General features: G+C 44.0%; 2 protein-coding genes across 4 annotated transcripts in view; both read right to left on the bottom strand.

Moving 5' to 3' along the window:
* The window catches only part of RPL31 (ribosomal protein L31), a 364,588-nt gene that overhangs the window by 23,894 nt on the left and 326,404 nt on the right, over positions 1 to 14,290 (bottom strand). The window lies entirely within an intron of this gene.
* The window catches only part of LOC142196126 (uncharacterized), a 51,267-nt gene continuing 42,712 nt past the window's right edge, over positions 5,736 to 14,290 (bottom strand). The window contains exon 6 of the mRNA XM_075266351.1: positions 5,736 to 8,391. Within this exon, the coding sequence (XP_075122452.1) occupies positions 7,007 to 8,391 (1,385 nt within the window). The 3' untranslated portion in view covers positions 5,736 to 7,006. The remainder of the gene's footprint in view (positions 8,392 to 14,290) is intronic.

Genomic DNA, 14,290 nt, shown 5'->3' with positions numbered 1-14,290 from the left:
TTTGTGTAATTTTGTCATCACATTTAGCTTTGTACAGAACAAACAATGAGAAGATTTCATTCATTTACGTCTAAGATTTTTTATTAGAGGGTTCCCTTTATTTTTTGAAGAAGTCTACAGTCATGGCCAAAAGTTTTGAGAATGATACAAATAGTAATTGTTACAAAGTCTACTGCTTCAGTTGTTCTAATGACAATTTGCATATACTCCAGAATGTTATAAAGAGTGATCAGCTTAACAGCAATTACTTGCAAAGTCAATATTTGCCTAGAAAATGAACTTTATCCCCCAAAACACATTTCAACATCATTGCAGCCCTGCCTTAAAAGGACCAGCTAACATCGTTTCAGTGATTGCTCCAGTAACACAGGTGTGGGTGTTGATGAGGACAGGGCTGGAGACCAATCTGTCATGATTAAGTAAGAATGACACCACTGGACACTGTAAAAGGAGGCTGGTGCTTGGCATCATTGTTTCTCTTCTGTTAACCATGGTTATCTCTAAAGAAACACGTGCAGTCATCATTGCACTGCACAAAAATGGCCTAACAGGGAAGAGTATCGCAGCTAGAAAGATTGCACCTCAGTCAACAATCTATCGCATCATCAAGAACTTCAAGGAGAGAGGTTCCATTGTTGGCAAAAAGGCTCCAGGGCGCCCAAGAAAGACCAACAAGCGCCAGGACCGTCTCTTAAAAGTGTTTCAGCTGTGGGATCGGGCTACCAGCAGTGCAGAGCTTTCTCAGGAATGGCAGCAGGCAGGTGTGAGTGCATCTGCACGCACTGTGAGGCGGAGACTCTTGGAGCAAGGCCTGGTCTCAAGGAGGGCAGCAAAGAAGCCACTTCTCTCCAGAAAAAACATCAGGGACAGACTGATATTCTGCATAAGGTACAGGGAGTGGACTGCTGAGGACTGGGGTAATGTCATTTTCGATTGTTTGGGACATCTGGAAAACAGCTTATTGGGAGAAGACGAGGTGAGCGCTACCACCAGTCTTGTCTCATGCCCACTGTAAAGCATCCGGAAACCATTCATGTGTGGGGTTGCTTCTCAGCCAAGGGAATCGGCTCTCTCACAGTCTTGCCTAAAAACACAGCCATGAATAAAGAATGGGACCAGAATGTCCTCCAAGATCAACTTCTCCCAACCGTCCAAGAGCAGTTTGGCCATCAACAATGCCTTTTCCAGCATGATGGAGCACCTTGCCATAAAGCAAAGGGGAGAACTAAATGGCTCAGGGAACAAAACAGAGAGATTTTGGGTCCATGGCCTGGAAACTCCCCAGATCTTAATCCCATTGAGAACTTGTGGTCAATCATCAAGAGATGGGTGGAGAAACAAAAACCTACAAATTCTGACAAAATGCAAGCATTGATTGTGCAAGAATGGACGGCTATCAGTCAGGATTTGGTCCAGAAGTTGATTGAGAGCATGCCAGGGAGAATTGCAGAGTCCTGAAGAAGAAGGGGCAACACTGCAAATATTGCAACGCTGCATTAAAGAGGACCTTTCATCAGATCGGGCACATGCAGTGTTATATACTGCTGGAAAGCTGACAGTGCGCTGAATTCAGCGCACTGTCGGCTTTCCCGATCTGTGCCCGGTGTAAAGCGCTATCGGTCCTGGGACCGTAGGGCTTTACAGTCAGAAGGGCGTTTCTGACCATTAGCCAGGAACGTCCTTCTGCCTCGCGGCGCCAATCGCGCTGTGCTGTGGAGCGGGGAGGAACGCCCCCTCCCTCTGCTCACACAGCTTGTCCATAGACGAGTAATATCAGGAGAGGGAGGGGGCGTTCCTCCCGGCTCCACAGTACAGCGCGATGGGCGCCGCGAGGCAGAAGGACGTTCCTGGCTAACTGTCAGAAACGCCCTTCTGACTGTAAAGCCCTATGGTCCTGGGACCGATAGCGCTTTACACCGGGCACAGATCGGGAAAGCCGACAGTGCGCTGAATTCAGCGCTGAATTCCAGCAGTATATAACACTGCATGTGCCCGGATATGGTGAAAGGTCCTCTTTAACTCATTCTGTCACTATAAGCTTTTATTACTCAGAATATGATTGCAATTCTATTTCTGTATGTGATAAAAACATCTGACAAACACACATAAAACCAGAGGGAGCAGATCATGTGACAATAGAAGATTTGGGTCATTTTCAAAACTTTTGGCCATGACTGTATGTAGTCACTAGTGAGGGCCTGCTCCTTCTGCACTAGAGGATATAGACAAGTCACTGTGAGCTGCAGTTCAGGACCTGACCACTAGGGGGCACAAAGGTCCTCACCAGTAATACTATAACTGATAAGGATCAGGTCGTAAATACAAAGCGCTCAGTGTCATCCATTACTGGTGAGGACTAGAGATGAGCGAACAGTAAAATATTCGTTTCAAATAGCCGCTCAATATTTGAACGAATATGGAACCCCATTATAGTCTATGGGAGAAAATGCTTCGTTTCAGGGGATCCCACCATTCCACTCAGGAGAGTCACCAAGTCCATTATGACACCCCAGGAAATGATGCCAACACCCTGGAATGCAACTGGGACAGCAGGGGAAGCATGTCTGGGGGCATCTAACAAGCCCAAGTCACTGGATTATGTCTGTATCCCCTGTCAGCTTGCGATATGCGGGAGCTGACTTTTTCCCATACGAATGCATTGACCAGCGTTGATTGGCCGAATGCTGTACTCTGACTAGACTGCTGTGAACCGATCTTAGACTCCGCCTCCTCCGGCAGAACCAGCGTTGATTGGCCGAATGCTGTACACTGTATGGCATTCGGCCAATCAATGCTGGTCAATGCATTCCTATGGGAAAAAGTAATCTCTGGCATATCGCAAGCTGACAGGGATCCCGACCAGATAGAGCCCCAAAGAGCTGGGGGAGTGACATTCCCCCCTAAATAAAGGTAACCCCTAGCTAACCCTGCTTGTACATCTGTCCCTGTCTCACAGTCACATAGTTCACAGTCTCAAATTAACGGAATGTTAAATCCACCATTCGTATAAATTGGAGGTCACCTGATTTAGCCAGCCAATTACATTTTCTGATTTTTTTTTCCGATGCCTCCATTGTCGTAGTTCCTGTCCCACCTCCCTGCACAGTTATTGGTGCAAAAAAGCGCCGGGGAAGGTGGGAGAGGACACAAATTTTTACTGTGTTTGCCTCGTGGTATTTGATTGGAATCGAATATCCCGAATGGCCTGATATTTGATCGAATGGTGTTCGCTCATCTCTAAGGAGGACCTTTCTCCCCCCCTAGTGGTCAGGTCCTGAACTGCAGCTCACAGTGACTTGTGTATATCCTCTAGTCACAATAAAGAGACGACATTAGATAATAATATGACAATAAGACGTCTTTTATCTTTATTATTCCAACTGTTGTTTTTAAATCAACAATAAAAGATGGAAAAATATTTCTCAGCATTCAGTGCGACTATTCCTTGTCCATGTATCTTATACTTACAAGGTTTCATATTTCTGAGGTCTTTTCCACTCTTGGGATTTATTTCACAATATTCACATTAAGAGTAAGTAAGATAATCGTGTAATAGTCGCACAGTGCAGATACTCAGTATGTTACAGCAGCCTAGTAATACAGATACAGGATAATACACAGGAATATATTACAGGACACACAGACTGAGGAGAGAAGATATACTAGGAGTCCATAGCAGCTAAGGAACGGAAGAGAAAGAAGGAAGACTTCATAGTCATAGTCATTAGTTCTGTGTACGGAGTGTCTGTGCTTGGTCTGATGTAGATTATACAGCCTGGTCCCGGTTGGAAGGAAGGACCTGCGATAGCTCCTTCTCACACTTGGGGTGAAGCAGACGGTCACTTACAGTGCTGCCAAGTCCCATCACGGTCCCATACATGGGGTGGGATTTGTTCTCCTGCATGGAGCTCACCACAGACAGTATCCTTCTGTCACCCACCACCTGTACTGGGTCCAGGGGGCTCCCCAGGACAGAGCTGGCCCTCCTGATCAGCCTGTCAAGTCTATTTCTGTCCCTGGTTGATATACTGCTCCCTCAGCAGGCTACACCGAAAAAGATGGCTGAGGCAACCACAGAGTTGAAGAAGGCCCTAAGAAGTGGCCCCTGGACTCCGAAGGCCCTCAGCCTCCTGAGCAGGTAGAGTCTGCTGTGGCCCTTTCTGTGCAGCGCCTCCAGGTGATCAGCCCAGTCTAGTTTATTATTGAGGAGCACGCCCAGGTACTTATAGGTCCTGACTATCTCAATGCATGTCCCCTGGATCTCCACCGGGGTCGGAGCACCTCTCCATTTACTAAAGTTCACCACCATCTCCTTGGTCTTCCCGGCATTAATCCTGAGCTGGTTCTGCTGGCCCCAGTCCACACAGTCCCGGTATAAGTCTCTGTATTCCCTATCATCGCCATCAGTGATAAGGCCGACTATAGCAGAGTCATCGGAGGACTTCTGTAAGTAACAGCTGGAGGAGTTGTGCCTGAAGTCAGCAGTGTACAGTGTGAAGAGGAATGGGGCAAGAACTGGACCTTGTGGTGCCCCCGTACTACAGATCACAGTGTCAGACACACAGTCCTGGACTCTCACATACTGAGGGCGGTTTGTCAGGTAGTCTAGGATCCAGTAGGACAGGTGATGGTCCACACCACCAAGGTTCAGCTTCTCCCTCAGTAGTCCTGGCTGAATGGTGTTGAACGCACTGGAGAAATCACAGAACATTATTCTCACAGTGTTCCCGGGTTTCTCCAGGTGAGAGAGAACTCTATGAAGAAGGTGGATGATGGCGTCATCTACCCCAATGCCCGTATTAGTATTCTGGATCACCGAGGGCAGTGTCTTTGCTCCAAATTTCTACACCCCACACTCCTCTCATACACCCTCCTTTACCCCTTACTTCTCTGGGTGACAGGGTGTTATGCTGAAACCTCACCTGTCCCTGTGTTATTGTATACACCCCAGAAGTGTGGAGCACAGCAGTTTGGTGCCCTCAGTGCTTCAGATTGCTCATTTGTATGTGCACCGGCATCCAGTCGTGGCATTCCGCTCCGGATCAGGCCTATTCATTTGGGAGGGAGTGTTCGTGCTGCAGAATCCACCTGAAGAAAGGGCATGTTGCTACTTCTTTCCATGAGAGGAACACATTGAACTCAACAGGAGGCATATTTTTGTGCCGGAATTTGACATGGATTCCGCATCAAAATCCGAACCAAAACAACCCCGTGCGAACCCGGCATTACAATTTCACCCATCCAAAAAAAGTGAATAAAAATCATTCAAAACATCAGTCATTGATGATGCAAATAAAAAGTACATCTGGCCCTGCATACAAAAGACGCCGTATGCAGCGCCATATACAGAAATATAACAAGGTCGTGCTTGTCAGAATATGGCAACTCCAAGAATTTTTTTTTTCCAAAGTCTTGGATTTTTAAATATATATATAAAAAAACTATTTAAATTTGGTGTATTAAAGGGTTCCACTAGGAAACATGATTTGCCCCCCAAAAGTTAAGCCCTCACTTGGCTCCATGAGCTGAGAAATGAAAAGTGACCAATGTGTCGGCTCAGCCTCGATCTCTAATATAAGTGACCTCTCACCAGTCTGTCCGTGATCATCCTTATGATTAGAAGACCTCTTTGATACCAAGGCCACCTTGTCAGACGACCACCTCGCCGCAATGTCACCACAGTTTTAAGGAAACATCCATTTTTATTATTTTCTCTTAAGATCCTGAGCACAAGATGTACATTATATATAAAGTAGAAACATAAGTAACAACATGACTTGTAATATAACACAATACCCCATCCCATAGGAAGAGAACAGGAGGAAAGCTCGATACAACATTGGGAGCCTCTCCGAGAAAGAAAGAAGGAAGCGGCGTCAGGGGTGCAAATACTTTATATTATATAATCTGGGAATTGGAGGGGAGGATTTCACTAACTAATTACACCATTTTTAGAAGCCAGAATGTTAGGCAGTGTGTTCACTACACAACTGCTACTCCCAGACTTCACAGCAGATCATTCAAGAGTCCGATCATCACGGATATATATCGTAATCATGTAAAATACGTAATCAGGTCATTAGCCATTAACGTTATATTTGCGATTTTTTTTATTTCCATGTTGGCGCCACCTGTAGCAGCAAGACCACAACCAAGCTACAACCAAACACATATAGAATTAGTTCAGTATTAGTAATATGATCAAAGCACTTGGGGTGAGAGAGAAATCTTACTATTAGCTGCGGCATCATGTATGTGCACCATGATCAAAGCACTTGGGGTAAGATAGAAAATGTACTATTAGCTGCAGTTCAGTATTAGGACTATGATCAAAGCACTTGGGGTAAGATAGAAAATGTACTATTAGCTGCAGCTCAGTATTAGGACTATGGTCAAAGTACTTGGGGTAAAATAAAAAACATACTATTAGCTGCAGTTCAGTATTAGGACTATGATCAAAGTACTTGGGGTAAGAGAAAACATACTATTAGCTGCAGTTCAGTATTAGGACTATGATCAAAGTACTTGGGGTAAGAGAAAACATACTATTAGCTGCAGTTCAGTATTAGGACTATGATCAAAGCACTTGGGGTAAAATAAAAAATGTACTGTTAGCTGCAGTTCAGTATTAGGACTATGATCAAAGTACTTGGGGTAAGATAGAAAACATACTATTAGTTGCAGTTCAGTATTAGGACTATGATCAAAGTACTTGGGGTAAGATAGAAAACTTACTATTAATTGCAGCATCATGTATGTGTCACACTCAGCTATATGTTCTCCCTCCCCTCTCAGGAGACATTATTGGGCAGCTATAATCTGATCTCTCTACTAGTTGTCCTTCCCAAGACAGACTTAGCACAGAACTCAGAGTGAACCGTTTAAGAGAGAATGAGGAAGAGGAAAGGAGGAGATAAGATCATTTTCGATATATTACAAAGACATCCTGAGGCAGCAGGTCCTACAGTGGAGCTCGACAACCGCCACAGTCCCTACATGAACATTATTATGGCTTGTTCCCTGTGTGAACTTTTTGGTGCCTAATAAAATTTGATTTATGGGCAAAACTTTTCCCACAATCAGTACACAAATATGGCTTCTCCCCCGTGTGAACTCTCTGGTGTTTAACAAAATTTGCCTTCTGCGTAAAACTTTTGCCACATTCACTACATGAGAAGGGCTTCTCCCCCGTGTGAATTCTCCGGTGTTTAATGAAATGCGATTTCTGACCAAAACATTTTCCGCATTCAGGACATGGAAAAGGCTTCTCCCCCGTGTGAGTTCTCTGGTGCTTAACATAATGTGATTTCTGGTAAAAACATTTCCCACACTCACTACATGGGAAGGACTTCACCCCCGTGTGACTACTCTGGTGTTTAAGAAACTGGGATTTCTGGCTAAAAAACTGCCCACACTCAGTACATAGAAAGGGCTTCTCTCCCGTGTGAATTCTCAAATGTTGTTCAAGATTTCTTCTATAGTTGAATTTTTCATCACATTCAGTGCATGAAAATGGCTTCTCTCCTGAGTGAGTTCTCTGATGTTTGACTAGATCTCGCTTACATATAAAACATTTATCACATTCGGTACACGAAAACGGTTTTTCCCCCGAGTGAGTCTTCAGATGGTAAACGAGGCCTGACGAATGGGAAAACCGCTTCCCGCATTCAGTACACGAATATGGCTTCTCCCCTGTGTGGTTTCTCTGATGTTCTACAAGATGAGCTTTCTGATGGAAACCCTTCCCACATTCCGTACACGAAAATCGCTTCTCCCCCGTGTGAATTCTCAGATGTACCAGAAGAGCACCTTTAAGCCAGAAACCTTTCCCGCAATCTGGGCAGGGAAATGGCTTCTCCCCCGTGTGAGTCTTTTGATGCTCCACAAGATCTACCTCAGTGGTAAAATATTTTCTACATTTTGGACAGAAAAAAGTCTTCTCCCCTGTGTGAATTCTCTGATGCATTTGAAGGGAATGTTTATGCATAAAAGTTTTTTCACATTCTGAGCATGAGAACGGCTTCACCCCCAGGTGACTTCTCTGATGTCGAGCGAGAACGGAACTGGAGGTGAAACATTTCCCACATTCAGAGCATGAATATGGCTTCTCCCCCGTGTGGCGTCTCTGGTGTTCCATAAGATGTGATTTGCTAGTAAAAGATTTCCCACATTCTGAGCATGAATACGGATTCTCGTCTCGGTGGATTCTCTCATGGACAGACAGATAATATTTGGTTTTAAAATTTTCCCCACATTCAGAACATTCAAAAATTTTTCCTGCTCTACGTTTAGTTCTTCTCTTGCCAATCCGTGGTTTTTGGTCATCTTCTTCTACGTCATCACACGGGTACAAAGGAAGATATTCATCAAAGAGTTTTGTACAGTCTTCACCTGAAAAAAAACAATTGATATTTTGTTTTTATTTCCACAAAAACATTCAAAAATTTGGAGACAAGGTTTAACAATAGCCGTATGCGGTATTGATGCGTCCTTAACAATCCTAAGTATACAAAAAAAAAAAAAAAAATACGTTATTTAGCCTGGTCAGTGAGTGTCATAAAAAAATATTTTTTTTAAAAAAAAAAAAAGAACCAAATTGCTGTTTTTTGGTCACAATGCCTCCAATTTTTTTTTTCAAATTCACATATAACCTAAAATAATATCAATTGAAACCACGGATACTCTCACAAAAAACAAACCCTCACACAGTTGTAAATAAAGAAGGCTCTCAGAATAGAGTCCATTAAAATATATTAGTAGCAAATAAGTGATTTTTTTTTTTGCACAAATGTAGTAAAACAACATAAACTTGGTATCACTGGAATCGTACCGACTCGTAGAATAAAGGTAACGTGTCATATAGGATGCCCGATGCACCACGGGAAATATAGAACGTAAGAAAAAGTTTCCGAAAATTGAATTTTTTTCTGCCATAGTGCTAATAATGTTTAATCAATAAGATCAAGTTTTCCCAAATTGGTGCAACAGAAAGGTGCAACTCATTGTGCAAAAACCAAGCCCTTATATGACTAGGACAACGTATGGATCTTAGAACGTGATTATGGGGCAAAAAAAAAGCCCCACACTGTGGAGTATCAAATAAGGGTGCATTCACACGGAGGAATTGGTGTGGAATCCGCGTCAGATTCAGCGCTGACAAAAAGCCTCCCGTTGACTTCAATGGGTTCCTTTTTTTTCAGTGCTGATTCGAACGCGGATTCCACACCAAATTCCGCACCATTTTCCTCTGTGTGAATGCACCCTAAAAGGTAAAGAAAACGTTAAGGAGGAAAAAAAGTTGAGACATTTTTTATGGGCATAAACATGGACGGAGCCCGGACAGGACGCCATTAGAACATGAGGAGGATTGTGGGATTAATATGAGGACTACAAGTAAATACATGAAAATTATTTATATTATTCGGTCACAAAAACATAGGGCCCTGGTTTTTTTTCACAGGCTTGTTTTTTTTTCTGTTTTTTCTTTTTTTTTTTTTTTTTAGTACATGCCGTGTAGAGTGATATAACTTATTTTTCCCTTTGGGTTTTCCAAATAATTTTTACAGATTTTTTTTTTCGGTGATAAAAAAAAAAAGCTTTATTCTTATGAAAATGTTAACAGAAAAAAAGGACTAAAATGACACAGTTTTCATGTTTGTTTGTTTTTTAGCACAAAGAGCTAAGAAAAAAAAAATTTAAACAAGTTTTTCCTATGCCTTAGAGTCTTAGAGTGATTTTTACATAGGTGACACAGTGCTGGGGCTAGAAACTGTCACATGGGCGTAAATTTTTTTCCCTCTATTTTTTTTTTTTTTTTAATTATTAATTTTTTTTTTAAAATACATTTTCACCCCCATAAGGTCATAACATCCCTTTGGGGAACATATTAACATTACTTTTTTTTTTTTTTTTTTGCCGATTTCTCTCCTACCTTTAGATGTCTTCTCTGTGCTGCCGTTCGGTAGAAATCCAGGTTTTCTTCGGTATGCAAATGAGTTTTGTCACAGAACAAGGGGCGTCCCCAATACAGTGAGAGAACTCTCCATCTTCTTCTGGAATGGCCTCTCTGTGCGTCTTCTTCCGTCCTGGGTTTCAATCTTCCAGGACTCGGGCAGAGCCAACTGCACATGCCTGGTCCACAAGAAAATGGCCGCTTACTCAGTAAGCTGATGTAAGCGGCCATTTTCTTGTGGCTGCATACACAGAGGATTAAAACCCAGGTCAGAAGAAGACACAGGGAGAGGCTGTTCCAGAAGAAGATGGAGGCTGGAGATTTCTCTTGCCCCCAGTGCTGCTTGAGCACAGAGGACCGCCCCCAGTGCTGCAAGAGAACTCATTTGCATACTGAAGAAAACTGGGATTTCTACCGAACGGCGGCGCAGAGAAGACATCTAAAGGTAGGAGCTGGAGCTGAAGTGGGGATCCCTGGCAGAAGCGTGGACCTGGAGGAAGACCTCGGCCGTCAGACCTGAAGGGGACCTGCTGCCAGCAGAAGCGCTGAGGGGAAATCCAGGCAGCTGAGTCTGCCGGGGATTCCCCTCAGCGCTTTTGCCGGTGGCCGGCCACAGTTCTCCTTCAGGTCTGGCGGCTGAGGTCTTCCTCCAGGTCCGCCCCTCAGCGCTCCTGCTGGCAGCCGGGGATTCCCCTCAGCACTTCTGTAAAGGTTCCCGGCTGCAGTGCTTTTCTTTTGCAGGTTGCTCTATGCAGCCTACAAAAGAAATTACTATTTTTGCAATGTATTGCAATGGATTAGCCTTGTAATGCATTGCATTAGTGATCAGACCCCCTGGGGTTCAAGACCCCTAGTGGGTCTAATAAATGCAAAAAAAAAAAAAAAAATAATAATAATAATAATGTTAAAAAGTAAAAAAAAAAATAAAGTATAAGAAACTTCCCTAGAAGACATATAAAACTAATACTGTGAAACACATACACATTAGGTCTCCCTGTGTCCAAAAACGCCTGCTCTACCAATCTATAAATATATTTTTCCTGTATGGTAAACGCCATAGCTGCAAATAAAAGTTGTCTAACTGCCCCTTCCCTGAGACTGGGATCCCCCCCTCCACTTGGAATTCAGTCTGACTATAGCCAGACTGAATATAGGGTCTGCAGTGCTCCTGTTCCATCGGGAAGGGGTTAATAGGAGCACTGCAGATCCCCTATATGCAGCCAGGCTGAATTCCAAGTGGGGGAAGAAAAAAACCCAGTCCTCAAGCTCAGGGAAGGGGCAGACAGACAACCAGAACACCCCCTCCCCTCCCCCCAAAACTCCCACCATTTTAATTTTTGAAATTTCCCAGTAGCTGCAGCATCGCCCCCCCCCCCCTCCCCGGCTTATACTCGAGTCAATGAGTTTTCCCAGTTTTTTTGTGGTAAAATTAGGGGCCTCGGCTTATATTCGGGTCGGCTTATACTTATACGGTACGTTTTTTAGCTCCAAATATTTCCATTGTGTAGTTCGGTCCCTACCAATGGGGAGATACCAATTTGATGTTTAGGGTTTTCTTTTAATGATTTTACATAATGGGCAACTATTTTTGATTTTTTATCTACATGTTCCAGGCAATGGATGAAATACAGGAATTCTATAGAATGGTCGGCGTTTTTAGGCAAAGTATGAAATGGGAGATCCGTTCCGTACTTTGCCTGGGCCTTCTATAGAATGCCGAGCGCTATTTAGGCAAAGTATGGAAAAGCGAAATCGAATCAGAATGGCATTTCCAAAAATATTTATTCCAATGACAATGAAAGTTGTACAAAACCAAAAATTAAAGGAATTCCTTATTAAAGGAATCGAAACTTTCTACCCAAAAAATGAAGAACTTCAAATGAACCTACTTATTGCAACATGGTCGGCTCGAATGACATTTCGAATTACATTTCATGACATTTTTCACACAAAAACATCTCAAATTTTGGCACTTTGTTTTACACATACACTTGACAAATCCTTGGCCGCCGCCACCGGATTGAGTGATTACAACGGAGCGGAGAGGAATTTCATGGTCAGGAATATCTTCAATCCGAAGCAAGTTCTTAGGGCAGACAGTGAACTGCGATCTCGCATAGACTTGTTTTAAAATCCCTTCAGACGTTCCGAGTCGGTAGAAACCGTCGTCTGTCACGCTCATGACGACCGCCAATATATCGCGTGAATCACCCAGTCCCTTGTCGACGTCAGGAACGGGAACTCGCACGGTTGTTCCCAAAGAAGCGGTGGGAGATTTGTGTTCCGAACCCATTTTCATTTTTTTGGCTTGGCTTTCCAAACTGATTTGAGAATTTCTTTTACCTTCGGTTTTGAAACAAAGGCTGCACAGAATATCCGTTTCGTTATCTTTACTAGCATGGCCACAGCAGGTGTGAATTTTTCGGCCACACTTTCGGCATGCGAGCGCATCGCTCGTTTCCTTTAAACACACGCAACAGGTATCAGAGACGGAGATCTCTTCGCTAAGGATCGCTTCATCGTGTTGGCGTAATCCACTATGGACCATATTCGCAGACATGTTTTTAAAAACAGACTCTTTTTCTTGCATAATCTGACGACTTTCCCCCGTTTCCGTTGTTTGCACGCGTTCCATTACTTTTTCTAGCTGCTCCTCTGTATTTATGTGTTTCAAAACATCTTCTGGTAGACTAGACGTTGTAAGGCCGAGTTTAGGCTTGCAGCCAAAAAGAGCTTCGTAGGGTGTCCTTTTGATCCCACAATGATAAGCTCTGTTTTTCATAAATTGAACGAAACGCAGTCCTTCGCTCCAGCGGTCACATTTGTTGTCCTGCATCCAAGTACAGAGCATAGTTTCGATATCTTGGGTAGCTCTTCCGACACCACCCTGGCTCGGTGAATGGCGAGGCTTCCCATGCACGATTTTCAGTGCTGGCCAAAGTTCCTTCAAGCTGTTCACCACATTACTGGCGAATTCCCTACCGCTGTCGGACTGTAATATAGAGGGCGCGCCAAGCAACGAGAATATGTCCACTAGGTTGTGGGCGACTTCTTCAGCTCTTTTGGACGTTTGAGACTTTAGAATGACAAACTTTGTGAGATGATCTTGGTACACCATGATAAATTTGTATTGTCCATCTGGCCGAGACTGAAAGTCAATAAGATCGACCTGACAACGGGAATTCAATTCGCCAAAAGTCATAGGTTTTACAACAACGCCCTTTTTAACACCTTTCTGTTTTTTTTGGCAAGGTTCACAAAGGTGGATGTAGAGTTCAATGTCATGACGGGTCACATTTTTGTATTTAGTTGAAAGTTCTTTCAACATTCGATCACGTCTTCCGTGTCCAATCGCCAAATGAGCCTCATGAAGTACGTGAAATAACTCGGAGTCCGTGACGTAATACTGGATAGTGCGGGCGCCTTCTTTAACAGGATAAATGAGTTTAGTTTCGTTTCCGACAATCGTCACATCGTAGCGATTCAGCAACCAATAGTCCCTGGGTTCCTTCTTAGTAGCCATTTTGGCTTTTTGGACATCATTGATTAACTTCTGGTAAGTAGTTTGGCTTAAGCAAATACAGTTTTTGGCAGCTTTCTCTCGAATTTTGGACAGTTCCTCGTCAAATCGTTGTTTCATGTCCTTCTTTGACCCTCCAGCTTGCTCCGCCTCCCCTTCCCACATTTTTGCTTCACGAACAAAAACACCTGAGGCAACGGCAGAGCAGAGAGTGACTGACAGAGAGGGAATGACTAAGCAAAGCGCGCGCGAGCGAGAGTGACTGACAGAGAGGGAATGACTAAGCAAAGCGCGCGCGAGCGAGAGTGACTGACAGAGAGGGAATGACTAAGCAAAGCGTGCGCGAGCGAGAGTGACTGACAGAGAGGGAATGACTAAGCAAAGCGCGCGCGAGCGAGAGTGACTGACAGAGAGGGAATGACTAAGCAAAGCGCGCGCGAGCGAGAGTGACTGACAGAGAGGGAATGACTAAGCAAAGCGCGCGCGAGCGAGAGTGACTGACAGAGAGGGAATGACTAAGCAAAGCGCGTGCGCGAGAGAGAGAGTGACTCTAAGAGAGGGTATCACTAAGCAAAGCGCACGCGAGATAGAGTGACTGAAAGAGAAGGAATGACTAAGCAAAGCGCGTGAGAGAGCGACTCTAAGAGAGGGTATCACAAATAGGATTGAGCGATCGGGATCGGAAATGATTGGATTCCGATCGGCCATCGAGTAAATTTCACGATCTTGATCGGAATTCCGATCCCGATCTTTTTAGGCGGGAGTGAGGTTGGAGGTTATTTCCCACAATGCTTTGCTACTGGCCAAGCATTGTGGGA

This window comes from Leptodactylus fuscus, chromosome 2 (genome assembly GCF_031893055.1).
Source record: "Leptodactylus fuscus isolate aLepFus1 chromosome 2, aLepFus1.hap2, whole genome shotgun sequence".
NCBI lineage: Eukaryota > Metazoa > Chordata > Amphibia > Anura > Leptodactylidae > Leptodactylus > Leptodactylus fuscus.
This window is presented reverse-complemented; position numbering and strand designations above follow the sequence as displayed.